The following is a 27176-nucleotide window of genomic DNA, read 5'->3' as shown; positions in this document are numbered from 1 at the left end:
ATTTCTTTTCTTTTTTTAAACAGCTTTGTTGAGATGGATTTAAAAGTAAGGGGGGAAAAAACCCAGCTATATTGAGGTATAATTAAATACGAAGAAAAAAGAAAAAACACCAACCCACAGCACGCAAACATTTAACAAGCAGCTTAATGAGTGTGGACACAGACAAGGGGAGACGTAGCCAGAACCTCCAGAAATTTCTTTGCAGGGTCTGTGTGTGTGGCGGGAACATTTAACATGAGGCGGACCCTCTTACAATTTTCAGGGTACAAAAGCGTATTGATGACCGGGGGCCCTTTGCTGTAGGGCACATCCCCAAACTAATTCCTTCTGCAGGACTTGCACTTAGTCTGGGAGATACAAAGCAATACAATAGGCTCTTAGCCTTAAAAAGGAAGGGAAAAATGGAAGTGTTAGTTGCTCAGTCGTTTCCGACTCTCTGCGACCCCATGGACTGTAGCCCGTCAGGCTCCTCTGTCCATGAGATTTCCCACAAAAATGCTGGGGCGGGTTACCGTTTCCTCCTCCACGGATCTTGCCGACCCAGGGGTGGAACCCGGGTCTCCTGCATTGGGAGGCGGATTCTTTACGGCTGAGTCCCCTGGGAAGCCGTCCTTGTGCAAGAGAGAGGTCTGTAAGCGCAGCAAAACAAGGCAGGCGGGCTGCGCGGAGAAAACGGCGCGTGGCTGGATCCCGCTGCGCGAAGCGGGTGACAGTCGCGGTGCCCGGCCTCCGCTGTCTGTTTCCGCAGGAGCTGTTCCTGCTGCGGCTGGAGACCTCGCTCCCGGGCCGATGGCTTCCCCTGCCGGCATTTCTGGGCACGACGGTGCCCGTGACCAGCTGCTGTCCCACCTGAGGCGCTTGGATCCCTGGCAGCTGGAGGACTTCAAACTCGGCCTGCAGTGCCCGGAGCTGCTGCCGGAGGGCGCCCGCAGGATCCCCTGGGCAGACCTGAGAGCCGCGGGCCCCGCCGACCTGCTCTGCCTGCTGGAGGAGCGCTTCCCCGGGAGGCGGACGTGGGAGGCGGCCCTCCGCGTCTTTGAGCACCTGCGGCTGAGCTCGCTGTGCGAGCGGCTGCGAGCAGAGCTGCACGGTGAGCGGGCGGCGGGCGCGCTGCCGGGCGTTTGCGGGGTGCTCCCTGGCTGCTGGTCCCCCCTGAGCGGGAGCCTCCCTGACGGGCTGCGGGAGTCCGGCGCCCTGGCCCGGGAGCGGGTGGTGATGGAAAGAAGGCACCAGGAGGGAACTGAAAGTTCAGCTCTGCTACTAGACAGCTTTCGTTTCAAAAATCTTCACTTCTTACTCATTCTTGGCTGTGCTCCGTCGTCACTGCTGCGCCCGGGCTTTCTCTAGTTGCAGTCAGCGGGGCGTCTCTGGTTTCCGAGCAGGGGCTCGCGGTGCACGCGGGCTCCCCCCGGCCTCCAGAGCACCGGCGCAGGAGTTGAGCCACAGCCTGTGGGATCTTCCCGGACCAGGGATTGAACTGGTGTCTCCTGCGTTGCAAGGCAGATTTGTAGCCACTGGGCCACACAGGGGAGCCCTGCTTTTTTTTTTTTTAAAAGCTTATTTAGTTATTTGAGTTTCCCCAGTGGCTCAGTGGTAAAGAATTCACCTGCCAATGCAGGAGACACAGGAGATTCAGGTTCAATCCCTAGTCTGGGACGATCCCCTGAAGAAGGAAATTGCAACCTACCCAATATTCTTGCCGGGGAAATCCCGTGGGCTACAGTCCACGGGGTCTCACAGAGTCCGACACGCCTGAGTGACTTACCACGCACATCAATGTTCCCTACACGCCCTCCAACATTTATTGCTTGTAGACTTTTCGATAGCCATTCTGACTGATGTGAGCTGATAGCTCATTGTAGTTTTGATTAGAATATCTTAAATATTTAGCAAAGTGGAGTGTTTCTCTCTTTTTAAAAATTGGAGTATAATTGCTTTCAAGGTTACAGTGTACTTAAAAAAAACCAGTAGGAGTAAACTTGGAAATTGGCTTCTTGACCGTCTGCCCTGCTTTGAATTCTTTTTCCTGGACTTACTCCTGGACGTTTGTTGATCATGGGTGTTTTTCCCTTACATCCGGGGAGGCCAGGTGAATGGTAAGTGCCCATCCGCAGAGGTTTTTCAGGTGTTGTTACCAAACGTGGCCACAAGGCGGCAGCATTTCTTCATGCGCTACGTGATAATTCAGTTTTTAGTTTCTACTGGAGTCCAGTTGATTTCCCATGTTCTGTTTGCTTTAGGTTTACAGGAAATTGCTTCAGCTATACCTAGACGTTTATATATTCTTCCTGGAGTATTCCCATTTAGGTTATCACAGTGTGTTCGATAGACTTCCCTGTGCTATTAAGTAGGTTTTTAAAAATTATGTTTGATATATACTAGCGTGTATATTCGGAGAGGGCAATGGCACCCCACTCCAGTCCTCTTGCCTGGAAAATCCCATGGACGGAGGAGCCTGGTGGGCTGCAGTCCATGGGGTCGCTAAGAGTCGGACACGACTGAGCGACTTCACTTTCCCTTTTCCCTTTCATGCATTGGGGAAGGAAATGGCAACCCACTCCAGTGTTCTTGCCTGGAGACTCCCAGGGACGGGGGAGCCTGGTGGGCTGCCGTCTATGGGGTCGCACAGAGTTGAACACGACTGAAGCGACTTAGCAGCAGCAGTGTGTATCTGTTAACCAAGCTCTTAATGTATCCCTCCCCCTGGACTTATAATCATCAGTTGCTCTTTTAGTCTGAGTCTGTTTCTGCCTCTAAATGAGTTCATCAGTGTGAATTATCGCTTCTGTCTGTAAGAGCGGCCTCTCTCCCTCTCTGGCTTCGCACCATGTGGTAAATCTCTAGGTCCATCCATGCAGCTGCGTTGGCACTTTCCGTTCTTTTTTGACGACTGCGTGTCTTCCAGGGCGTAGGTGGACCCGCTCCTCTTCATTTCTCTACTGATGGACATTCTGCTCTGACGCTGTGTCTCGTATATTGTGAACAGTCCTGCCCTGAAGATTGAGATGCCTGTGTCGTTTTAAACTGATTTTCTCCAGACCTAAGGCAAAGGGTGGGGTTGCCAGATCAGGCGGTTAGACTGTGCTTAGTGTTTTAAGAGTTCCCTGGTGGCTCAGACGGTAAGGCGCCTAGTGTTTTAAGGAATCTCCATACTGCTTTCCTTGGTGGCCGCACCCACCCACGTCCCTGCCCACAGAGCAGGAGTCGTCCCTGTTCCCCCGCCCTCCGCAGCCATTATCTTTGTAGGTCTTTCAAGGATGGCCGTTCTGAGGGGTGGGCTGATGGTACCTTATTGCTGTTTTGATGGGCATTTCTCCAACAGTGATGCTGAGCATCTTTTCACGTGCTGTATGGCCACCTGGATGCCTTCCTTGGAGACATGTCCATTTAGGTCTTTGGCTCATTTTCCCATTAGGTGGTTCGGTTCGTATTTTCTGATTTGCTCTGCATGAGCTGTTTGCATGTTTCAGAGATGAATTTCTTGTGGGTGTCTTCATTTGAAGGTTTTTTCCTCATTCTGAGGCTTGTCTTTTTCTTCATGGCTTTCCCTAGCTGTGCAAATGCTCTTCCCTTTCACTGAGTTTTCTTTTTCATTTTTCTGAGTTGGGCCCCAAAGCCCTGCCTGTGGCTAACGTGAAAACTCGCTCTGCCTATACTTTGCCCAAGAGGTTGAGCGCAGCCGTGCCCCCATGGAGGTCTTCAATCGATTTGGGGTTTCTTTTCCTGTCTGGGGTTCGGAAGCGTCCTAACTTCATTCTCTTTTCACTTGTTTAATGACCCTCCACTTAGTCCTCCCTCCTGGCTGTTATCAATTTCCCAGCGTCAGTGCAGGAGGCTTCCTTTTCTCCACACCCTCTCCCGCGTTTATTGTTTGTGGACTTTCTGACAAAAGCCGCTCTGACCAGTGTGAGGCGATGACCGCCTTTCAGTTCTGGTTTGCATTGCTCTAAAGATTTAGCGATGTCGAAGGCTTTTTCATGTGATTTTTAAAAAGCAGTGTGAGTAAAACTAACCTCTTGAAATTTGCCTGTTAAACGTCTACTCCGTTTTGAATTCTTTCCCGGGACCTACCCAAGGACATTTGTGTTTCTTTCCATCCATCCTTGCAGGCTTGGCGATATTAAGTGCCCATGAAGTGAAGTGAAAGTCGTTCAGTTGTGTCCGACTGTTTGCAACCCCATGGACTATATACTCCATGGAATTCTCCAGGCCAGAATACTGAAATGGGCAGCCTTTCCCTTCTCCAGGGGATCTTCCCAACCCAGGGATCAAACCCAGGTCTCCCGCATTGCTGGCGGATTCTTTCCCAGCTGAGCCACAAGAGAAGCCCAGGAATACTGGAGTGGGTAGCCTAGCCCCTTCTCCAGCGGACCTTCCCGACCCAGGAATTGAACCGGGGTGTCAGGCATTGCAGGTGGATTCTTTCCCAGCTGAGCTATCAGGGTCAATTGCCCATGAGCACAGGTTTTTCCACTGTAGTTACCAAAAAAAGACCACAAGGTGGCAGCATTTTCCCACGCGCAACTTTTTTCTCCTTTTGGTAATATATTTTTTATTTTCTATTGGAGCAGCGTTGATTTCCGATGTGTTTGTTTCAGGCGAACAGGAACATGACTGAGTTATACATCCATGTGTATCTTTTTTTTTCCTCTTCCCATGTATGTTATGGCAGTGTGTTCAGTAGACTTCCCTGGGCTAACAGTAGGATAAGAAGTGGTGTGTGTCTGTTAATCCCAGCCTCTTAACGTCTCCCTTCTCCTCCCTTTTTCCCTTAATAATCATAAGGTGGTTTCCTAAGTCTGAGTCTGTTTGTAAATGAGTTCACTGGTATGAAGTGATGGCTCTCTCCTGTAAGTGGTCTCTCTCCCTGGCTTCGCTTAGTGCGGTCATCTCTGGCTCCATCCATGCTGCTCACGGAGGCATTTTTCCGCGCTCTTTTTGATGGCTGAGTGTATTCCGGTGTGTGGATGGACCAGGCACTCATTTTTCTGTCAGTGGATGTTTTGGCCAATGCTCTGCCTAGGGTATTATGAAGAGTGCTGCCCTGAAAATAGGGGTGCACGTATCATTTCAAATCATGATTTTCTGTGGATCTAAGCCAAGGTGTGGGCTTAGATGTGGTAACTCCATGTTTAGTGTATTAAGAAATCTCCGCGCTGTTTTCCTTCCTACATCCGGCCTACACTGTGGGAGGATTCCATGCTCCCGTCGCCCCCTGTGCGACACTTAATCTTTCCAAAATCTTTGGGAGGATGGCCATTCTGAGCAGTGGGACTGATAGCATCATGTGTTTTGATTTTTAATCTTTGGGAGGATGGCCATTCTGAGCAGTGGGACTGATAACATCATGTGTTTTGATTTGCGTTGCTTGAATAATTAGTGATGCAGAGTCTCTTTCCATGGGCTTTTTATCTTCTAATCAGCCCTGTTATGAATTCTTTCCCGGTGACTTACCTCGGGATCATTTCTTGAGGGCAGGTGTTATTTCCAGCCCCGCAGGCCTGGTGAATAGTCGGCCCATCAACACCGGTTTTCAAGGGGTTGTTACAGGGAATGGCCACAAGGCGGCAGCATTTCTTCCTGCCCAACTCCGGTTACCTGGGCAACCAGAGCCTCCGGGCGAGTCGTGGTCCTGGGGTGTTAATTAGAATGGAGACACCTAAGGCCTGTGTGTCCTTCTCCTTACCTTTGCTCCCCAGACACACCCCAGTTCCTGCCACACCGCTCTGCAGAGGGAGCTGTCCTCAGGCGGGGACCCTAAGGGAGGAGGCTGAACCCCACCCCCAGGACTCACGGAGCCCCGGGGCCTTTGCGAAGCGCCTCCAGCCCAGAGACCGCACGGCCGTTTGGGGGCGCTGGGCTTGCCTCTGCTGCGGGAGAGACCCCTGGGTCTGGAGACGGTGGGCTCAGGCAGCGGGGAACAGGAAGGCCAGGTCTGGGGAGGAGGGGGGGGTGCTCACTGCGGGCACAGCCTGCCCGGCGCCCTCAGCCCCGTCCCGCCTGGGGACCCGAGCCTGCTCAGGCCCCAGGGCTGCGACGCCAGCCCGGGTCCCCAAGGCCTGAGGGGACAGGGTCAGCGGCTCTTCTGTCTTTTTCTCTCCCTCCCTCCATGTTTATTTTCAGTTGGAGTATATAGGTGAGTTACAGTGGTGTGGGATTTTTTTTTTGGTGTACAGAAACTTGGTTCATTTATACATACACATACGTGCTCTTTTCTGGTTCTCTCCCGTATATACAGAGTGTTGAGTGGGGTTCCTCGTGCTCCGCAGCGGGTCCCTGCGGATTCTTTTATAAATAGTAGTGGGTCTGTGCTCTCTTGCCTGCTCATCTCTCCCTGCCGCACACCTTTCCCTTTGGTAGCCGTCGTGTGTGAGGCTGGTTCCGTTTCCTAAGCAAGGTCGTGTGTATCCACGTTGAGATTCCAGCTCTCAGTGATATTGCATGGCGCTTGTCTTTCCTCTCCTGGCCTCGCTCCGTGTGGTCGCCGCTGCGCTTCCCCACGGCTGAGCGCGGCGTCTCTCGCCCGTTCTTGGGGCGGGCGGACACTGCCTTCTGCCCGTGCGCCCCGCCTCCTTTGTCCAGCCCTCTGTCCTGCACTCAGGCTGCTTCTGCATCTTGGCTGTTGGACCTGGTGCCGCCGTGACCGTTGTGGTGCGGGCGTCCTTAAAGTTTTGGGTTCTCTGGATCTACGCTTGGGTGTGGGTGGCTGCGTCCGTGTATGGCGGGTGTTGAGCTGTCTCCTGCTCCAGTGTGGGAGCTGGTGATGGACGTGATGAATCAGTACATTGCTCACCAGACGGTGAGCAACGCAGGGGAGAGGGGAGAAGGGGGAGGGGAGGGGAGAAGGGGGAGGGGAGAAGGGGGAGGGGAGGGGAGGGCGAGCAGGGCCGAGGCAGGCGCGTGGTGAGGAAGGCGTGTGATGCATTCTTAACAGGGTCACCAACTACTTTTTTTTCTTTTTTTTTTGCTTTTACAGTTGGTGGGGGCCAGATATGTTTCTTTTCTCTTTAAAACCGTCTTTCTGGGGGTATAGCTGCTTACAGTGCGGTCGGTTTCTGCTGCGCAGCAGGCCGAGGCAGCCGTCCGTGCGCCCAGACCCCCTCGGCCTCCGCTCGGTCGCCGCGAGCGCTGAGCGGAGCTCCCTGCGGGCCGGCAGGTTCTCATTCGGCGCCTGCGCGGCCTCCACAGCGTGTGCCCCCGTCTCCCAGCCCCCCACCCCCGCCCCTCTTGGCGTCCATACGTGTCTTCTCCTCGCCTGTGCTGTGTTTCTATTTCTGCTTTATAATTAAGATCATCTCTGCCAATTTTTTCAGACTCCACATATATGGAATTCATAAACAATATGTGTATTTCTCTTTCTGACTTACCACACTCTGACACACTGTAGGTCCACCCAGGTCGCCAGGGGCCAAGATGTGAGCAGCCTCCGAGGGGATGGAGGGAGCCAAGCGGAAATGGCGGGGGTGGTGGGTTGTGGGGGGGGAGCATTCCAGACCAGGTGGGGGGTGCTGGCTGCATCCAGGGCCCCAGGAAGTGGTATTTTTTTTAATAATTAAAAAAATTTAATTGAAATAATTACTTTACAGACTTGTTTTCTGTCAAACCTCAACATGAATCGGTCCCAGGTATACACACGCCCCTCCCTCTTGCAGCTCCCTCCCATCTCCCCGCCCACCCCACCCCTCTGAGTCTCCTGAGCCACGCAGCAAATTCCCGTCGGCTGTCTTTTGCGCACGGGAATGGACGTTTCCGTGTTACTCTCTCCGTGCGTCTCCCCCTCTCCTCCCCTCTCCCTGTGCCCACAGGGGTGCGCTTTCAACATGAGCTGCGGCTTTGCAAAGGAGCATGTCTCCAGTGTGGTCAGGTCGATAAACTGGAAGCTATGACGTCTGGTCTCTTTAATCCCACGTCTGGCAGAGAAACGGCTGGTTCTGCTCAGATCACCCGTGGTTCTGAGCTTGTTTTCCAGCCGGGCAGAATCTCAGCATCCCAACCTCACTGTTTCATTTCAGAAATGTCACAGGTGTGCAGACTCCAAGACCCAAACCAGGAAGAACCAGCGGCGCTGGAAGAGACAGGTTTGTAGACTACTTCGCGATGATCGCAGACAAGCTGCTCGGTGGAACGCGCATTCCTCGCGTTCTACTTTTGCCCCTGCCTTGAAATTGCCTTCCAGTTACAGTGTGCCAGAAACTAGCCGATCTGACCTTCCGATCAAGCCTGGAAGAGCAACAGGTCACCATTAGCCGGACATTCTCACCGGGTCCCCTCTAAGGGGTTAGGTACATTGTCCGTCTCTGGACTTTGCGCTGCAGTGATAGGTAGCTGTATTTTATTTTTTACACAATTGTAACAGGTTGCATTGTATTTACAGGGTTTTTTTGAAAAAAAATTATTAGCTATATTCCCCATGTGGTACACAGCATCCTTGTAGCCTGTCTTAGGAACAGTATTTCGTACCTCCTTCCCCACCCCCCCACCACCACAGGCAACCACAAGTTTGTTCTCTGTGTCTGTGAGTCTTTTCTGTTATAGTCACTAGTTTGATTTTTTTAGATGTCACATATGAATGATATTGTATGTAGGTCTGACTTAGTTCATTTAGTAAAGTGGTGTCCAAGCCCATTCCATATTGCTGCAGGTGGCTTTGTATTCTTTTTATAGCTGAGTAATAGTCCACTACACACGTTCACGCACACACACTCTGGGTCTGTCTTATCCATTTGTCATGGACATCTAGGGTGCTTCCGCATCCCGGCTGTTGTAAATAGCAATGCTGTGAACGCTGGGATGCCTGTGTCTTTTCCGACTGTGGCTTTCTTCAGATATATGACCGGAAGTGGGCATGTGGTAGTTTTTTTTTTTTTTTTAAAGGAACCTCCACACTCTTCTCCTTAGTGGCTGCACCAGTTTCCATTCCCCGCCCACAGTGCAGGAGGGCTCCCTTGTCTCCACACCCTCTCCAGCATTTATTTCTCGTGGACTTTATGATGGCTGCTCTGACCAGTGTGAGGTGATACCTCATTGTAGGCTTTTTGTTTTTTTTTTAAGTTTTTCCTTTCATATCGGAGTACAGCTTCCCCTCTGGCTCCGGGGTAAAGAATCTGCCCGCCAGTGCAGGAGACTAGGGTTCAATCCCTGGGTGTGGACGATCCCCTGGAGAAGGAAATGGCAACCCACTCCAGTATTCTTGCCTGGAGAATCCCCTGGACAGAGGAGCCTGGTGGGCGACAGTCCACGGGGTTGCAAAGAGTCAGACACGACTTAGCAACTCTAGAGCGACCACAGCGGATTAACAATGCTGTAACAGTTTCAAGGGGACCGTGAAGGGACTCAGCCTACTATACCTGTATCCATTCTCCGCCCAAACCTCGCTCCCACCACCCTGTAGTTCCGACCTGCGACTTGCGTTTCTCTGGTCCTTAGTGATGCGGAGCATCATCTCAGGCGCCTCTGGGCCGTCTGTGTCGCCTCCCTTCCCTTTCAGCCCACAGAAGAAGATACAGGGAGAGGCTGAGGACCCGGATCCTGGCCCTGTGGGACCGCACGCCCTGGCCCGAGGACCACATCTACCTGCGGGACGTGACGCAGCGGGAGCACGCGGAGCTGCGGGGCCTCCTGCAGGCGCCGGGGGCCGGGGCGCCGCCCCTCACCGTGCTGCTCGAGGGCGCAGCTGGCGTGGGCAAGACCACCCTGGCCACCAAGCTGGTGCTGCACTGGGCGGAGGGCGTCCTCTTCCGGGGCCGCTTCTCCTACGTTTTCTACATCAGTGGCCACCGGCTGGCCGAGCTCGGCGACACCAGTTTCGCCGGCCTGCTGGCCCTGGACTGGCCGGACTCGCAGGTCCCTGTGGAAGAGTTCAGGGCGCACCCCGAGCGGCTGCTGTTCGTCATCGACGGCGCGGAAGAGGTGATCCTGGGCTCCGATGGCTCCGCCAGCCGGCCCAGCGCCGACTGGTACCAGGAGCTCCCGGCGGCCAGCATCCTGGTCCGCCTGCTGAAGAAGGAGCTGGTCCCTGAGGCGACCTTGCTCGTCACCGCCGGGCCCCCTGGGGGCCGCGCCCTCCGGAGGCTGCTGCTCAGCCCGTGCCACGTGGGCATCCCGGGCTTCACCGAAGGGGACCGCCGGGAGTATCTCAGGAGGTTCCTGGGGGACCCGGACGTGGCCGAGGAGGCCTGGCGCCGGATGCGCGGGTCGGAGACCCTGGTCCGCTCGTGCGCCGCGCCGCTGGCGTGCTGGGCCGTGTGCGCCGGCCTCAAGCGGCAGCTGGCCGCCAGCCCGGCCTCGGCACCGGCACCGGCACCGGCACCGGCGCCGGGCGCGCCCACCCCCACCAGCCTCTACGCCCGCCTCTTCTGCAGCCTCCTCGAGGAGGCGGAGCCGGGTCTGCGGGCCGGCAGCTCGGCCGGACAGTGGAGGGCCTTCTGCTCGCTGGCCGCCGAGGGGCTGTGGCTGGCCACCTTCACCTTTGCGGGAAACGCCCTGGAGCGCCGGCGCCTGGAGGCCCCTTTCATCGACGGTCTGCTGAGGCTGCAGATTCTTCGAAGGGTCAGCGATTGTGAGCACTGCGTGACGTTTGCCCACCGGAGCTTCCAGGAGTTCTTCGGGGCCTTGTTCTACGTGCTCCGGGGCTCCCGAGGCTCGCTGGGCGGGGTCCCCCGGCATCAGGAGATGAGGCGGTGGCTGAACCACGCCTTCGCCGACGCCAGCCCCTACTGGCGTCAGACGGTGCGCTTTTTCTTCGGCCTCTTAGGAACAGACCTGGCCGGGCAACTGGAAGAGGCCTTGGGTTGCCAGATGTCGCCCGGGGCGGCGGGCGAGCTGTTGGACTGGGCGGAGGAGCTGGAGAGGTGCGGCGCCGTCTCGGCGCACTTTGACTTCCTTTGGCTCTTCCAGTGCCTGCATGAGACCCAGGACGAAAACCTGGCCCGGCGGGTTTTGAATCACCTCCCGGAGGCCGATCTGGACATTCAGGGCTGCGAACACCTCCGGGTCTCTTCCTTTTGCCTCAAGCACTGTCAGAAGTTACGAAAGCTGAGGCTCTCCGTCAGCGGCGTCCTGGAAAAGGAAAGGACGTCCGGCCTGGGAACTCCGGAGTGAGTATTGGAGGCCCCCTCCTTACCTGACTTTGGCTCCCCTTCGCCGGCTCCGCCCACGTTATTCCAGGAAACACGGGGGGTCTGGTCTGTTGTTGTGTTATCTGTGGTTTGCTGTTTGCTTGTTGAGTCATGCCCGGCTCTTTGAGACCCCACGGACTGCAGCACGCCAGGCTTCTCTGTCCTTCACCATCTCCCGGAGCTTGCTCAAACTCATGCCCACCGAGTCGGGGATGCCATCCAACCATCTCCTCCTCTGTCGTCCCCTCCTCCTCCTGCTCCCAGTCCCTTCCAGCATCAGGGTCTTTTCCAGTGAGTCAGCTCTTCGCATCAGGTGGCCAAAGGATTGGAGCTTCAGCTTCATCAGTCCTTCCAGTGAATATTCAGGGCTGATTTCTTTTAGGACTGACCAAGCATCCTAAATCAGCTCCAGTCCGTGAGCACTTTTTCCTGGAGGTTTTATGTAGGATTCCCTGGGTTCTTAACTCATTTACTCAGAGGTAATTTTTGTATCTCAGACCCTGCATGTTGAAGGTTTATGTACCAGGCATCAAGAGATGATATCTACTGTGTCAAACTGGTGCCCAAAACTCAGTGGAGGGGGGTCTGCTATTGTCTCTCAGAGATAAGAAAGCGCAGTTCTCTTAGTCCCTGTGGCTCTGAAGTAGCCCGGCCCAGGTCAGTGCCCAGCTCTATTTCAGAGCTCCAGACCATCCATAAAATGCCCTGTGGCTCTCCTCTGAGCATGTGTTTGAGCCACAGTGGGGCCAGTGGCGTCACCAAAGTCTTAAAGCTTTCTCTGAGTTTGTCCTCCTGAAAGAATAATATTTTAAAATATTTGGTTTCATCTGGTTCTTCTCCTGTGACCTTTTTTTATCCTGTCCCTGACACTTCTGGCTTCCTGGCTGGATGATAAGGAAGCTTAGCTGTTCTCCTAAATTCAGGCCCCAGAAATGTTTTCTAAATTGTTATCTTGAAACAGGAGTTGCTGTATATGTTATCAAACCCTTTCCTGTTTAACCCTCAAATTTTCGAGAAGTAGCAGTTCAGTTTTGAGTGAAGACGTTGAAATGCTGAGCAGCTTAATTTCTTTGTGTTGACCTGACTGTGATATCAATAAGCTGCTTGGTTTGGGGGTGTGACGGCAGGAGGAGAAGGGGGCAACAGAGAATGAGATGGTTGGATGGCATCACTGACTCGATGGACATGAGTTTCACCAAGTTCTGGGAGTTGGTGATGGACAGGGAGGCCTGGCGTGCTGCAGTCCATGGGGTCGCAAAGAGTCGGGTGTGACTGAGCGACTGAACTGATACTTACTGGTGATCATTTGTCCTGTCCTGGAATCCCTAAAACTTCAATAGGTGACTATTTTGGTGATGTTCAGTAATGGGTCATGTAAGTGCTTTTACTACAAGTGATTTTCCAACAGTAATCTCAACTTATTATGAGAATTAACACCTGCAACATCATCCCTCACTTTATTCGTGATCATCCTAAGGTGTAAGGAAGTTTCAGACCTTCCCTGAAGTGAAGATCTTCTGATGTTGAGATTATTTCTTTCTTCTCTACAGCACAGCTTCTTACTGGCTTTTTTCCCCTCAGTGGTTTTAAACGCTGTATGAGTATTACTGTTGCTCAGTTGCTAAGTCATAGCCTGTCCAACTCTTTGCGACCCCATGGACTGCAGCATGCCAGGCTTCCACGTCCTTACTATCCCACAGAGTTTATTCAAACTCCTGTCCATTGAGTCAATGATGCCATCCAACCATCTCATCCTCTGTCGTCCCCTTCTCCTGCCCTCAATCTTTCCCAGCATCAGGATATCTTCCAATGAGTTGACTCTTCTCATCAGGTGGCCAAAGTATTGGAGTTTCAGCTTCAGCATCAGTCCTTCTAATGAATATTCAGAACTGATGTCCTTTAGGATGGACTGTTTGGATCTCCTTGCAGTCCCAGGGACTCTCAAGAGTCCAACACCACAGTTCAAAAGCATCAGTTCTTCAGCGCTCATCTTTCTTTATAGTCCAACTCTCACATCCATACATGACCACTGGGAAAACCATAGCCTTAACTAGATGGACCTTTGTCGGCAAAGTGGTGTCTCTGCTTTTCGGGTTGCACACTTTCCTGTTCAGGGCCCCAGTGAGTCCCTTGTGAGGGTGTCTTGCTGCCCCCTGTACTTCACGTTCTGGGTGTTGGTTGGGTTTTACCTACTCTCATCAGCGTTCTCTCATTTCCCCCACGAAGGATGAGGGCTGCCGATTTCCGGATGCATCAGTGGGAGGATATTTGCTCGGTGTTTTGCAGCGGGAACCTGAGCGAGCTGGACCTGAGTAACAGCAAGCTTAGCGCTGCCTCCATGATGAGACTCTGTCTCAACCTGGGAAACCCACGGTGCAGACTTCAGAAACTGGCGTAAGTGTGAGACGCTCACAATTTGAAGAACACAACTGGAGGATAGCCCAGCTTATTTTATCTTTTGATAACGGTCATAAGTATCTACTAGCCAGAAAGTGAGCTGGGTGCTTAGGAGAATAAAATCAAGGGCCTTAGAGTCATGAAGCGCCTACTTAGGCAGAGTCTCCTGAAGTTTTTTTAAAAATGGCCATCTGATGGAGTAAGAAGTGGCAAGCTGGCCAGAGACTTGCCCTTTCTAGAGCAAATTCCTTCAGAGCCATGAACAGCTCAGTAACTGTCATGAATCTTGGCTCTAGAATTAGTGTGTGGCGTTCCCGCGCACGTGGTGCCCTTCATTTCCACTTGGTTTATTTGAGTCTGACCTTTGTGTGTGTGTGTGTGTGTGTGTGTGTTTTAATTGTGCCGAGTTGTGTAGGGATCAGCCATAATTACACGTCCATCCGCCTCCTGCCTCCCCGCTCCCTCCGTCGCGGAAGGGGCTCGCCAGCGGCTCGTGACCCGCCCCCAGCCTTAGCCGATCCGCCCCTCCCTCTCCTTCCCCCCGCTGTTTCCACAATTCTCTGCATCTCCATCGCTGCCTGCAAATAGGTTCATCCGCACCATCTTTCTCGATTCCATATACGTGCGTTGATATGCAGTATTTGTTTTTCTCTTTCTGACTTTGTAAAACAGGCTCTAGGTTCATCCATTTCGCTAGAACTGACTCAAATGCATTGTTTTTTATGGCTGAGTGACATTCTGTTGTATATACGGCCACACCTTCCTTATCCATGCATCTGTCGCTGGACGTCTAGGTTGCTTCCGTGTCCTGGCTATTGCAAACAGCACTGCAGTGAACCCCTGGGGACCCGACCCTCTAATAATTTGGCTCTAGGGCCCCCGGGCGTCAGGAGTTCTGGCGCATGGGCTTAGTGGCCCTGCAGCGCGTGGGATCCTCCTGGGTCAGGGATTGAACCTGTGTCCCCTACATAGGCGGGCAAATTCTTAACCTCTGGACCACCAGGAAAGTTCCAGAACAGTTACTCCTTGCCCTCGTGGAGCTTAGGGTTAGGAGCATTACGTTATGGCGGAGAAACAGTTTTTTTTTTTTTTAAAGATTGTGTGTGTGTGTGTGTGTGTGTGTGTGTGTACCACTTTTAAAGTCTTTATTGAATTTGTTGCGGTACTGCTTCTGTTTTTTTTTTTTTTTTTTAATTTTTTTCGCCGGAAGGCCTGTGGGTTCTTAGCTCTCCAGCCAGGGACTGCACCCACACCCCTTGCACTGAGAGGCAGAATCTTAAACACTGGGCCCCCAGGGAAGTCCCTGGGGAAACAGACTTCAGTGTTCATGAGATGGGGACTTCTCCCAAAGCAGAAGGAAGCCAGTTCAGCAACTCCCCCACCCCCATCTCGCTGCGACCCCATGGACTGCAGCGCGCCAGGCTCCTCTGTCCGTGTGATTCTCCAGGCAAGAATTCTGGAGTGGGTTGCCATTTCCTCCTCCAGGGGATCTTCCCAACCCAGGGATCCCGAACCTGCATCTCCTGCATTGGCAGGCGGATTCTTTACCACTGAGCCACCTGGGAAGCCCACAGACGCACCAGAGTAGATAAACAGGCAGCTGGTGGGAAGCTGCTGCATCGCTCAGGGAGCTCAGCCCGGTGCTCTGTAATGACCTAGCGGGTGGGGTGGGGCGGGAGGCGGGAGGCGGGAGGCGGGTTCAGAGGGCGGGGCCTGTGTGTGCCCCTGGCTGGTGCCCGTTGCTGTAAAACGATTGTCGTCCAATTAGAAATGGAAACCGAGTGCTGTTCAGCGCCGCGACTCCCCTCAGTGTCTGGGTTCCTCTTGTATCAGTCCCTCGCCCTGGCGGTTGGGTGTGTGTGCCGGAGAAGGCGATGGCACCCGACTCCAGTACTCTTGCCTGGAAAACCCCGTGGATGGAGGAGCCTGGTGGACTGCAGTCCATGGGGTCGCTAAGAGTCGGACACGACTGAGCGACTTCCCTTTCACTTTTCACTTTCATGCATTGGAGAAGGAAATGGCAACCCACTCCAGTGTTCTTGCCTGGAGAATCCCAGGGACGGGGGAGCCTGGTGGGCTGCCATCTATGGGGTCCCACAGAGTCGGACACGACTGAAGCGTCTTAGCAGCAGCAGCAGTGTTGGAAAGATGAGCTGCGGGAGCGTCTCCCCTCCAGCACTCCGTCCCTGCGTCTCTCTGCAGCTGGAAGTCCGTGTCCCCTGTGGAGGGTCTGAGGAAGCTTGGCCTTCTGCTTCACGGTAACCAGCACCTGACCCACCTGGACCTGAGCTCCAACAGCCTGGATGCCGCCGTGTCCCCGGGTGTGTTCAGGATGCTGGGGCACTCGGCCTGCAGCCTCAAGTATCTGTGGTGAGTCTCTGCGTTCCAGGCCTGTCCCCAACATCACGCGTGGGTTTGAAGACTCACTGGGGGGGCTGGAGTCAACATTGCAGGAAAAGGATGCGAAGGCTAGCAAAGGGGGAGAATGCATGGGGGTGGAGCACGCATGCTAAGTTGCTTTGGTCGTGTCCGATTCTTTCTGACCCCATGGACTGTAGCCTGCCAGGCTCCTCTGTCCCTGAGGATTCTCCAGGCAAGAATCCTGGAATGGGTTGCCATTTCCTCCTCCAGGGCATCTTCCCGACCCAAGCATCGAACCCAGGTCTCCTGCATTGGCAGGCGGGTTCTTTACTGTCTGAGCCGCCAGGGAAGCCCCGGGTCTCTCCGATAGGTTGGAGTCCTGTGGCCTGAGCGCTGAGGTTTGCCATCAGCTCTTCATGGAACTCGGCAGGAACTCGAGTCTGAGCTTCCTCAGCCTTGCAGACAACGACCTCTCCCACGTTGAGCTGGAGAGACTGCGGGCGCCCCCTGGGACGGCCGCCTGTGCCCTGAAGGAGCTGTCGTAAGTCGCCCTGCTTCGGCAGAAAGCCCTTCCTTGCAGGATTGCAGGGCAGAGTGGGGGTGTCAGTGGGGCTGCGTCTGGGGCGCCTCAGGGACCTCCGTGTTGTGTCTCCCTACCCCCTACAAGGGTCTCGTCACCCTCATGCCGCCTCTCCCCTCTCCCCTCAGGCCCCATCTCTGCCACCCCTCCCCTCAGGGCCCTGGCTCGGCTACCTCTCCCCTCGGGGCGTCTCAGCCGCCTCTCCCCTCTCCCCTTGGGGCCCCTTCTCAGCCAGCTTCGCTCTCACCTTGTCTTGGCTGTCATGACCATCAGCTGCTTTCGTCTCTTTCGTCTCGCCTCCTCAGGCCTCTGCCAGCCTCCTCCAAACAGGCTGCTTTTCACCCAGGGGCGATTTTGTCCTGCCAGGGACGTGAGGCAGTGTCTGGACCCGGGCTTGGTTTTCACATGTGGGGAGGAGAGTTTGCTCTTGGCATCTAGTGGGTCAGGACCAGCTGTGATCAGAGCCTCCGGAGCCCTGGAGCGCGTGTGCTCGGTTGCATCCAACCGTTGGTCGCTCTCTGCAGCCTCTGTCTGTGTGGTTCTCCAGGCGAGAAGACTGGAGTGGGTTGGCCATTTCCTCCTGCGGGGATCTTCCTGAGCCAGGGATTGAACCCGGGCCTCCTGCAATTGGCAGGTGGATTCTTTACCGCTGAGCCACGTGGGAAGCCCCACGGAGCCTTGGAGGGGGCCCCCAATCGAGAATGATCTGGCCCAACGGTCAGCAGGACTGAAATGGATAAATCTTTTTTTTTTAAACGTTTAATTTTGTAGTGGGGTATAGCTGATTAGCAAACAATGTTGTGTGAGTTTCAAGTGAACAGAAAAGAGACTCAGCCGAACATGAATATGCATCCGTTCTCCCCCAAGCTCCCCTCCCTTCCAGGCTTCCATGGAGCAGAGTTCCCTGTGCTTACAGCCGCTCCTTGTTGGTGCTCTATGTTAAATACAGCCGTGTGCCCACGTCCATCCCAAACTCCCTAACTATCCCTTCCCCCACCCTCCCGCCCTGGAAACTATAAGTTCATTCTCTGAGTCTGTGGGTTTCCTTTTAAATTCGACATAATTAAGCTTTGTACAGCTTTGCGAGCCTCCTCCTGTTCCGTAAGATCATCTGTGAAGATATGAGGAATGTCATGCGGTAGAGAGGTGTTACCTTTGCCACCTCACTCTCCTCCTTGGTGCTTCTCTTCTTTACCTGACTTGATCTTTGCACAGCCCTGGGCACCGGGACGGAGAGTTGGGGAGCAGAAAGGGAGCCGGGCATGCCGGGGCTCACCTGGCGTCTCCCCCGCTGCAGGCTGGAGAAGGGGAACCTGTCGGCGGCCGCCTGTGGGGACTTGGCCTCACTTCTCACCAGCACCCCCCGCCTGACTCGACTGTGCCTGGGACTGAACCCGCTGGGAAACGAGGGCGCGCGGCTGCTGTGCGGCTCCCTGACTTGGCCAGCGTGCATCCTGCAGAGACTGGAGTGAGTCCCTCCTGGCTCGGTGTCCGGGGGGACCCTCCGTGGGGCGGCCCCTCGGGGTCCCTTTGCATCCCTGGGCTTCCTGGGTGGCGCTGGTGGTGAAAAACCTGCCTGCCAGTGCAGGAGCCCTGGGTTCCATCCCTGGGTCGGGAAGATGCCCTGGAGGAGGAAACAGCAACCCACGCCAGTGTTCTTGCCTGGAGAATCCCACGGACAGGAGAGCCTGGCAGGCTGCAGTCCATGGGGTCACACAGTCGGACATGACTGAAATGACTTAACACATTTGTATAAAGCTCCAAAAAGCAACACAAAAGATGCTTCTATTTTTTTAACCCAGCCATGAGTGGGTCAGTCTGGGGTGAGAGAGGGTGACAGGCAGGTACCGGGCATGTCCGGGATGGGGCTCAGGGAGGCCCCGCGGGGCGGGAGGGCAGTGTCGCCCCGAGCCGCTGTCCTGAGCGCCCATCTCTGTGCCTCTGGCTGCACAGGCTCTGGTGTTGCCGGCTCGGTGCACTCAGCTGTAGGCACCTGTCGGACGCCCTCCTCCGGAGCCGGAGCCTGACGCACCTGAACCTGAGGAAGAACAACCTGGGAGATGGAGGAGTGAAGCTTCTGTGCGCAGCCCTGGGCCGTGCTTACTGCGCCCTGCAGAGCCTGAAGTGAGTCCCGCCACTGCCTCGAGGAGGGGTGTGTCACTCGGCCTGAGGTCAGCTGGGCTCTGAGTCCTGGGCCCGGTGGCTAGTCCCCAGCGGGCTCTTGGTTTTGCTGGAGGTGGGAATGTGTGGGTGGATGTCGGTAGTGGTGGCAGTTCAGTCGTTCAGTCGTGTTCGACTCTTTGCGACCCCATGAACTGCAGCACGCCAGGCCTCCCTGTCCATCACCAACTCCCGGAGTTCACTCAGACTCACGTCCATAGAGTCAGTGATGCCATCCAGCCATCTCATCCTCTGTCTTCCCCTTCTCCTCCTGCCCCCAATCCCTCCCAGCATCAGGGTTTTTTCAAATAAGTCAGTTCTTCGCATGAGGTGGCCAAAGTATTGGAGCTTCAGCTTCAACATCAGTCCTTCCAATAAACACCCAGGACTGATCTCCTTTAGGACGGAATATTCTCTGATAGCAACAACAGAAAAAAAAGAAAGAGTCTGGGTGCTCTGGGGGTCAGTGTTGCAGAGAGAAGTCCTGAACACAGACAAGCCTGTCGATGGCCTGAGGGTGGGTGGGGACAGACAGTTCCTTCTACTTTCTTCCGTTCACGGGTACATGGGGCGCCCAGGCGTTCAGACCTCCTAACCAGCACCTTCCTCTTTCCAGGGCTCAGGAGAAGCCGGTTTTGGGGTCGCTTTCTTCCTTAGAAGGCGGGCTGGATCGTGCAGAGAGGAAGGGTTCAAGGGTTGCTTTTCCCTCATTGTATTTTCTTTTTTTCATCTTGCAGCTTGTCACACTGTTTTCTCACGGTGGCGGGCTGTTGCGAGCTTGCTCACGCCCTCAAGCGCAATGGTCACCTGAAGATTCTGGACGTCGGGAACAATGCCGTTCAGGACGAGGGGGTGAGGGAGCTGTGCAGTGTCCTGAAAAGTCCGAGTTGTGTGTTGCAGACACTTGGGTGAGTCAGTGCTTTTTCTTTCTTTTTTTTGGGGGGGGTGGTTATCTTTTCTTCCGGTAATACATTGAATTTACAGAAAAGGTGCAAAAGAGGTGCAAAGAATTGCCATTAGCCTTTGAACAAGGTTCAGTGGTAGTTCACGTTCTGCCTGAAAGATGGATTCTGCAATCTCTCTCCGTCCCCGTCTCTCCGTATCTGTAACATTTGTCATCCAGGCACCTGTGAGTCTACCCGCTGTGTATACGCCTGTTATCTGTGGATTTATGTGTCAGCCTCTTGTCACCTTTGCTTTGTATTGCTAGCAGCTAGCTAGTATTTCAGGTTTTTGCATTTGAAATGTAGAAATAGGATGGAAAAAGTGTAATGAGGGATGGTCGTCTTATTTTTGTCCTTTTCAGGGCCTTATAAATGAACACGTCCACTTTATCCTAAAATTACTTCCTCCACGTTCGGGCAGGCTAAACTTCAGTTTCCTCATCTGTCAGGTGGGGTTTAAGATATCCCCTGCCTTCTACAGGATCGGCATGTGGATTAAATGTTACCTGTCAACACTTGCAAAGTGTCTGGTGTGTGTTAGCAAGTCTGCTTCAGTAGCACGTGTGCTGTGTGCGTGTCTTCAGGGCCCAGCTCTTTGCGACCCCGTGGACTGTGGCCCGCCAGGCTCCTCTGTCCATGGGATTCTCCAGGCAAGAGTACTGGAGGGGGTTGCCATTGCCTTCTCCAGGGGATCTTCCCCACCCAGGGATCGAGCCCGCGTCTCTTGTGTCTCCCACGTTGGCAGGCGGATTCTTTACCACTGGGCCGCCTGGGAAGCCCTTCAGTAGCGTGTTTCCCCCTAAATCCTGAGTCCCTTTTGTGTGTAACCCCTCCGTCTTGGAGGACCATCTTTCATGCTTCTGTCCCACCACTCCTAGGTTGGAGAAATGCAGTTTGACGGCCACCTGCTGCCGGCCACTGTCCTCTGTTCTCGGAAGCAGTAAAAGCCTGGAGAACCTGAACCTTTTAGGAAACGACCTGGGGCCGGACGGAGTCAGCAGACTGTGGAAGCCCTTGAGAAAGACGACGTGCAGGCTGCGGAAACTCGGGTAATCCCCGACTCCTATGCGGGGAAGCGGCTGTCAGGATGGGGATGAATGGGACGAGGTCCTAGAGCGAGCCCACAGTCCAGTTTCCCAGGGCGTTCAGCTTCCCAGGGCGTTCAGCTTCCCAGGGCGTTCAGCTTCCCAGGGCGTTCAGTTTCCCAGGGCGTTCAGTTTCCTAGGGCGGTTCGGGCCAGCGAACTTCCGGCGTCACGCATGGTGGTCTGCATCCACGTTGTCCAGTAGAGGAGCTGCTAGTGGCGTGCATGTACCAGACGCTTGAAATGTGGTTCCTGGGGTGGACAAGCTGACTCTTTCGTCTTTAGGCTGAAGTAACCAGCCACGTGTGCCTGGGGGTCCCCAGACTGGATGGCGCGGTCCTACGCACTTGGTGCTTTGGGGAGTGAGTCCCCTACTTTTCTCATTCTGGTGCCTGCCGAGTCTCACTCAGACGTTCACTCAGCGACTTCCTTCCCAGTGCTGACCTTGGGCCGAGCACAAGGGCGTGGCTGTTGGTGTGACACACAGTCCTGGGCCGTCTCATCATGGTGTGTGTTTGTCTTTGGGATATAAATCCAAGACCCATGATAGCAGGGTTAGCTGCTGTGAATGCTGGGAGGGAAGCTCCGGGTTGTGGTGGAGATCAGGGTGAGCAGGGTGGTGAGGGAAGGCGTGTCTGGGGGGTCCTGGCGAGGCTGGAGGGATGAACCGTGTATCTGGTGGGGAAGACAGACAGTGACTGCAGCTGAGGGAGGCATGTGCTCCGAGGAAGTCAGAGGAATGTGTGCAGAGCCCCAAGGTTGGACCGAGCTCTGTGTGGCCTTTGGGGGCATTGCAAGAAGCGCATTTGAGTTTTTAAACTTTTCATTTTGTGTTGGAGTACAGCTGATGAACAGTGTTGTGATAGTTTCAGGTGAACAGCGAAGGGACTCAGCCATCCACATAGATATACCCATTCTCCCCCAGACTCCCCTCCCATCCAGCCTGCCACGTGACACTGAGCAGAGTTCCCTGCGTCTGCAGTAGGGCCTTGTTTCCCATTTTGAACACAGCCGTGTATGCATGTCCATCCCAGACTCTATTTTTTTGGCACTGGCAACTGTGAGTTCGTTTGAAAGAAGAGCATTTAATTAGAACACTTCCCACCTTGTTTAATATCCTGGAGATGAGGTCAGAAAGATAAGCTGTGGTTTTACTTTTTTATTTTTATTTTTTGAGAAAGACCTTAAACTAAGCATGTTTTAGCAGGAATCCTCTTCAATACCAGGGAACCTTGCCCACTTGGAGAAGCTGGTCAAAAGCTGTACATTGAGGGTTTCGTATTATCAACTTCATAACTAAGACACACGTTAAAAGGTTTTATTGGGGTCTAGTTGCTTTACAGTGTTGCTAGTTTCTGCTGTGCTGTGCAGCAACGTGTATCAGCCGTCTGCTTCCTACATCCCCTCTATTTTGCATTTCCTTTCCATTTAGGTGGCTCAGAGGGTAAAGCGTCTGCCTGCAACGCAGGAGACCTGGGTTCGATCCCTGGGTCAGGAAGATCCCCTGGAGAAGGAAATGGCACCCCACTCCAGTACTCTTGCCTGGAAAATCCCATGGACAGAGAAGCCTGGTAGGCTACAGTCCATGGGATCGCAAAGAGCCGGACACGACTGAGCGACTTCACTTTCACCTTCCCATTTAGGTTGCCAGAGTAGAGTCCCGTGTGCTGTGCAGGGGGTTCTCCTTAGTCACCGATTTTATACGTAGTATCAATAGTGGATATGTGTCGGTTCCAATCTCCCCGTCCGTTCCTCCCACCCCCTCTACACCCCCCCTTTATGTCTATATGTCTGTTCTCAATGTCTGTGTCTCTACTTCTGCTTTGTAAATAAGGCTGTATACACCAGTGTTTTTCAGATTCCACATATCTGCATTAATATATGGCATTTGTTTTCCACCGACTTACTTCACTCTGTCTGACAGTCTCTAGGTCCTTCCGCGTCTCTGCAGATGCTCCGTCACACATGCTTAAAAATGGAAGTATGGCTGATGTATAACTGCGCTGCTTTCCGGTGTAAAGCAGAGTGATTCAGTTATGCGTTCCGTGTCGATTATATCTGCTCTTTTCTACTCTCATTCCTTTCCCTTGTGGGTTATTACCAAATGTTGGGTCTAGTTTTCTGTGCTGTGTAGGCCTTTGTGGTTGTGCTTTTCATTGGAATGCCCTGTCTTAGGTTTGTTCCATCATCTTTCCTGGGGATTTCCCGTCTGTGGAAAGGCGCTCCAGTGCCTTGGAATCTCTGCGTGAAGCTGGAGGTAGAGAGAGATGCGTGGGACATAGAAGTCAGCCTCTCTGGGGCACCCGTCGTAGCATCCCATGCTGTCTCCATCTCCTCTCCTTCTGTCTCTGCTTTTGCAGGCTCGAAAAAGACTTGTGCTCTGTAGTGAGTGCCGAGTTGGAGAAACTGCATGAGAAGGGGTGTTCTTTGCGAGTCACGTCTCAGTGGGACTTTAACGACCCTGAAGAGAGATGGTGGTGGTGACCCAGGGAGACGACACCGCAGGTTTACCGCGGCCCGTCCTGGGAGAACAGCCTCCCGGACGTGTGTGTCACTCAGGAATTTCCGTTCATGGGGACGAATGAGCTGTTGCCTCCAGAATGCCCCTTCAGCCTGTGACAGGCAGCTGGTTAAATGCCCAGTCTCCCGAATCCTCACCCAAGTCTGTATTTGGCCTAAGATCCCTCATGGGCTTGCCTGTGTTTTTTTCCCTCACTGGTGTAATAATTTAAATTCTTGGGGCCATTAAGAGGATTAAATAAAGCAAAGGATATAAAAAGATGTCTTGAGGAAATTGAAAACTTCATTTCTCATGGACTGAGAGGTGGGATAGATGTAGGTATAATTCCATAATTATAATACTGTGATGAAATTTGCCTGATGGACAACTTGACGGATTCTTTTTTGTTTGACAAATTGTATTTCTTCTTCAGCACTTTACCTTGTATTGGAGTACAGCTGATTAACAATGTTGTGACAGTTTCAGGGGGACAGCAAGGGGACTCAGCCACACATACACATGGATCCACTCTCCCCCAAACTCCCCTGCCATCCAGGCTGCCACATAACCCTGAGCAGAGTTCCCTCTACAGTAGGTCCTTGTCGGTTCTCCGTTTTAAATACAACCCTGTTTGCACGTCCATCCTCCACTCCTAGGGGAGGTGGGCTAGACTGGTTCTTAAGATGCAGACAGACCCAGTTTCAGCCTTTGCTTCTTGTGAAAGATCACAGGCTGTGTTTACATCTAAAGCGTAATCCACCGACCTGGAAATATCGAACGTGGATCCCGCACAGGATGTGACGTGACGTCGATGGTGTCACGCATGGAAAGTATGTGAAGAGCAGGAAGTCACAGAGTGGTCATTTTCTCTCCCTTTTCTTAACCCCCAGGATTCTTTCTTACCCTCCTTTTCAACAAGCAAAGGCTACCAGTGGTCTCAGGGCACAGACGGAGATTTTATTTTGAACTTGATGATTTATAACACCTTCATTTTTTTGTTGTTGTTCAGCTGCTAAGTCATGTCCAACTCTTTGCAACCCCATGGACTGCAGCACGCCAGGCTTCCCTTTACTATTGTTTACTACAGCATCCTTCCCTATCTCCTGGAGTTTGCTCAAATTCATGTCCATTGAGTCGGTGATGCCATCCAACCATCTCATCCTCTGTCTTCCCCTTCTCGTCCTGCCTTCAATCTTTCCCAGCATCAGGCTCTTTTCCAATGAGTCAATTCTTTGCATCAGGTGGCCAAAGTATTGGAGTTTCAGCTTCAGCATCAGTCCTTCCAATGAATATTCAGGACTGATTTCCTTTAGGATGGACTGGTTGGATCTCCTTGCAGTCCAAGGGACTCTCAAGAGTCTTCTCCAACACCACAGCTCAAAAGCGTCAGTTCTTCAGCACTCACTTTCTTCTCAGTCTAACTCTCACGTCCATACACGACTACTGGAAAAACCATAGCTTTGACTAGATGGACCTTTGTTGGCAAAGTAATGTCTCTGCTTTTGAATATACTATCTAGGTTGATCATAGCTTTTCTTCCAAGGAGCAAGCGTGTTATAATTTCATGGCTGTAGTCACCACCTGAAGTGATTTTGGAGCTCCCCCCCAAATAAAGTCTGTCACTGTTTCCATTGTTTCCCCATCTATTTGCCAAGATTCAGGAGCAGAACCTGGGGGTTCTGGGATCCCTAAGGAGCAGCAGGAAGGGGGAAACGGTGGGAAAACACGAAGCCAAGGCGTCTGAGAGCTGCATCAACCGCAGGCGAAAATCATCATGGGCCCTGTTATAAAAAGTGAGAACAGAATTCAGCAGGTAGAAGGTGATGAAGGCGACCACCAGCATCAGGATCGTGTGGGCGGCTCTGGTCTCCGGGGGGCATCTGCGGTGCCTCGTGGGGGTGTGGACATACTGCACCCTCTGGTGGTGTCTGTGCAGGAGAAGCACCGTGGAGCCGCTGGACCAGACCATGAGGGTAAGAAACACGGCATCCGAGGTGGACCACAAGTAGACAAAGCCTGCTTTAGAAGCCGAGGGTGAGCAGAACCACATGCCTTGGGCATCAGTATAGTTGTGCTTGTCCTGTGGACCAGAGATGCTCACAGGAATCCAGACATTCATTAACAGACTGAGCATCCAGCAGACCCAACAGGAAGGACCAGTGACCTTGGGGGCCCTTCCTCTGAGCATCACCCACTCTGCTCTCCTGGGGGTGAGTGAAGGACTGATAGGTGCTCAGGACACAGGTGGAGCACAGGGTGGTGCCTCGAGCCACCCTCTGTATGTAATACACAAACTCACACCCAAGGCTGGAGAGGGGCTTCCTTGACACAAAAGCTGCCATTGTGTGGGGAGGCCCAGCAGACAGAAGAACCCAGGAGCTGGCCACAGCCATGTGGGCGACAGTCGTCTGGAGGGGTCTCTGTTTGTGGCCAAGCAAGGCTGGGGAGACGCTGCAGAAAAAGAGGGTGACATCAGCCAGAGCCCGTTCCCAACCTGGAACAGAAATAGGGCTTTCAGAAACATTTCCCCTGATTCTTTCTGGGGGCGGAGCATCTTTCTGAATGTGGGTTTCTCTGGTGGTTCAGACAGTAAAGAATCCGCCTGCAATGCAGGACACACGCGTTTGATCCCTGGGTCAGGAAGATCCCCTGGAGAAGGGAATGGTAACCCACTCCAATATTCTTGCCTGGAGAATCCCATGGACAGAGGAGCCTGGCGGGCTACAGTCCACGGGGTCACAGAGATTCGGACATGACCGAGCAACTGGCACTTTTGGTTTCTCACATCCTTCTGAGCACACGTGGAGAGGGCTTCAGAGTGGCCTGGCGTGAAGATCAGGATTTGCTAGTGCAGGCATGGGGACGCTTATATGACCTCGTACACAGGTCCTGGACCTTCTATTCTGAAAAGAGAGACCATCATCCATCACAGAGGAGGGACTGAGCCTGCAGAAGTATACCACTGACACCTATTCACGTTTTATCATTATTACTTGGTATTTCTTTCTATTTACTTTCATATTCTGACTCCCTACACAGATGCAAAACCTAGGAGCTTAGAAGCCATGCCTGTGTTGGTAAAAAATATATGATTGACACATAATAATGAATTAAATCTAATAAACGTGTAGTTGGTAAATAAGTGAAAGAAGACAAAAATGAAAATACACGGCTGTTCTTCAGTCGTGTCTGACTCTTTTTCGGCCCCATGGACTGCGGCACGCCAGGCTTCCCTGTCCTTCACTATCTCCCGGAGTTTGTTCAAGCTCTCGTCCGTGGAGTCGGTGCCTACACCATATTTACAATTCATTTTCACCCTCCTTACCGTTATCATGCATGAGGAGAATTAAACAGGAAGGCAGAGTAATATACATATTACAGGGTTACAGAAGTTATCGAAATTTTCAAAGAATATAGTTCCAGCTGTGCAGAAATCTAAATTATACATTGATGTGATATGCCGGGGTCCAGCCCCGGTGGATCCAGGGTGATTCGAAGGTGGGGAGGGAGTCGGCATCCTTGGAAAAATACATATTTAATTACAGATATATAGAGATTAGAAACAGATAGTGTAGTAGGAAAATTAGTGGAGAAAAAGAGGCTGAATAACTTGGTTTACGTGGAATAGCATCCATGCTCCAGATGGGAATTCAGCCAGAGAAATGGGGAGCAAGAAAGAAGCGACATGGGGGAATCAGTCTTTCTGGAAACTGATCCAATTTCTTTATTTTTAGGTTTGCTTATATACCTTTTGTTACACATAGGGATGAATACAGAGTCACGCAGGGGTCAGCAGTCCTGACCTTTATCAAAATCAGGTGCTTCACATAAAAAAAGTCTTAGGGATATTACATCATCTTCTGGCCATGAGATCCGCTGACATTTTATGATCCTTTCTTTCTGATAACCAAAAAACTTATTTCTTCCAAGGGTGTTTTTTCTTAAACCTCCACCTCCAAATAAAGTTACATTCCTATAGGATGAGGGTGTAGCAAGTTACAATCAAGAAAGGAATTTATTTAACCCAAGGTTA

General features: G+C 52.9%; 1 protein-coding gene and 1 pseudogene across 1 annotated transcript; one reads left to right on the top strand and one right to left on the bottom strand.

The window, feature by feature from the left end:
• The first annotated feature begins 789 nt into the window (after positions 1–789).
• On the top strand, positions 790–23127 carry NLRP13 (NLR family pyrin domain containing 13). The gene is made up of 11 exons (XM_052656683.1): positions 790–1090; positions 8013–8078; positions 9488–11096; positions 13344–13511; positions 15717–15884; positions 16246–16416; positions 17753–17923; positions 18409–18579; positions 19353–19523; positions 20438–20608; positions 23004–23127. Exons 1-11 carry the CDS (start codon positions 790–792, stop codon positions 23125–23127), a joined length of 3291 nt encoding a protein of 1096 aa, XP_052512643.1.
• A 1673-nt stretch (positions 23128–24800) lies between these two features.
• On the bottom strand, positions 24801–25697 carry LOC128064098 (vomeronasal type-1 receptor 4-like; annotated as a pseudogene).
• Between the last annotated feature and the right edge of the window lie 1479 nt (positions 25698–27176).

Source organism: Budorcas taxicolor, chromosome 18 (assembly GCF_023091745.1).
Source record: "Budorcas taxicolor isolate Tak-1 chromosome 18, Takin1.1, whole genome shotgun sequence".
Classification (NCBI taxonomy): Eukaryota; Metazoa; Chordata; class Mammalia; order Artiodactyla; family Bovidae; genus Budorcas; species Budorcas taxicolor.
This window is presented reverse-complemented; position numbering and strand designations above follow the sequence as displayed.

Coding starts and splice junctions, on each gene's coding strand:
- NLRP13 (XM_052656683.1), top strand. CDS start 790: ATGGCTTCCCCTGCCGGCATTTCTGGGCACGACGGTGCCCGTGACCAG. Junction 8,079..9,487: donor AGCGGCGCTGGAAGAGACAG/GTTTGTAGACTA, acceptor CTTCCCTTTCAG/CCCACAGAAGAAGATACAGG. Junction 11,097..13,343: donor TCCGGCCTGGGAACTCCGGA/GTGAGTATTGGA, acceptor TCCCCCACGAAG/GATGAGGGCTGCCGATTTCC.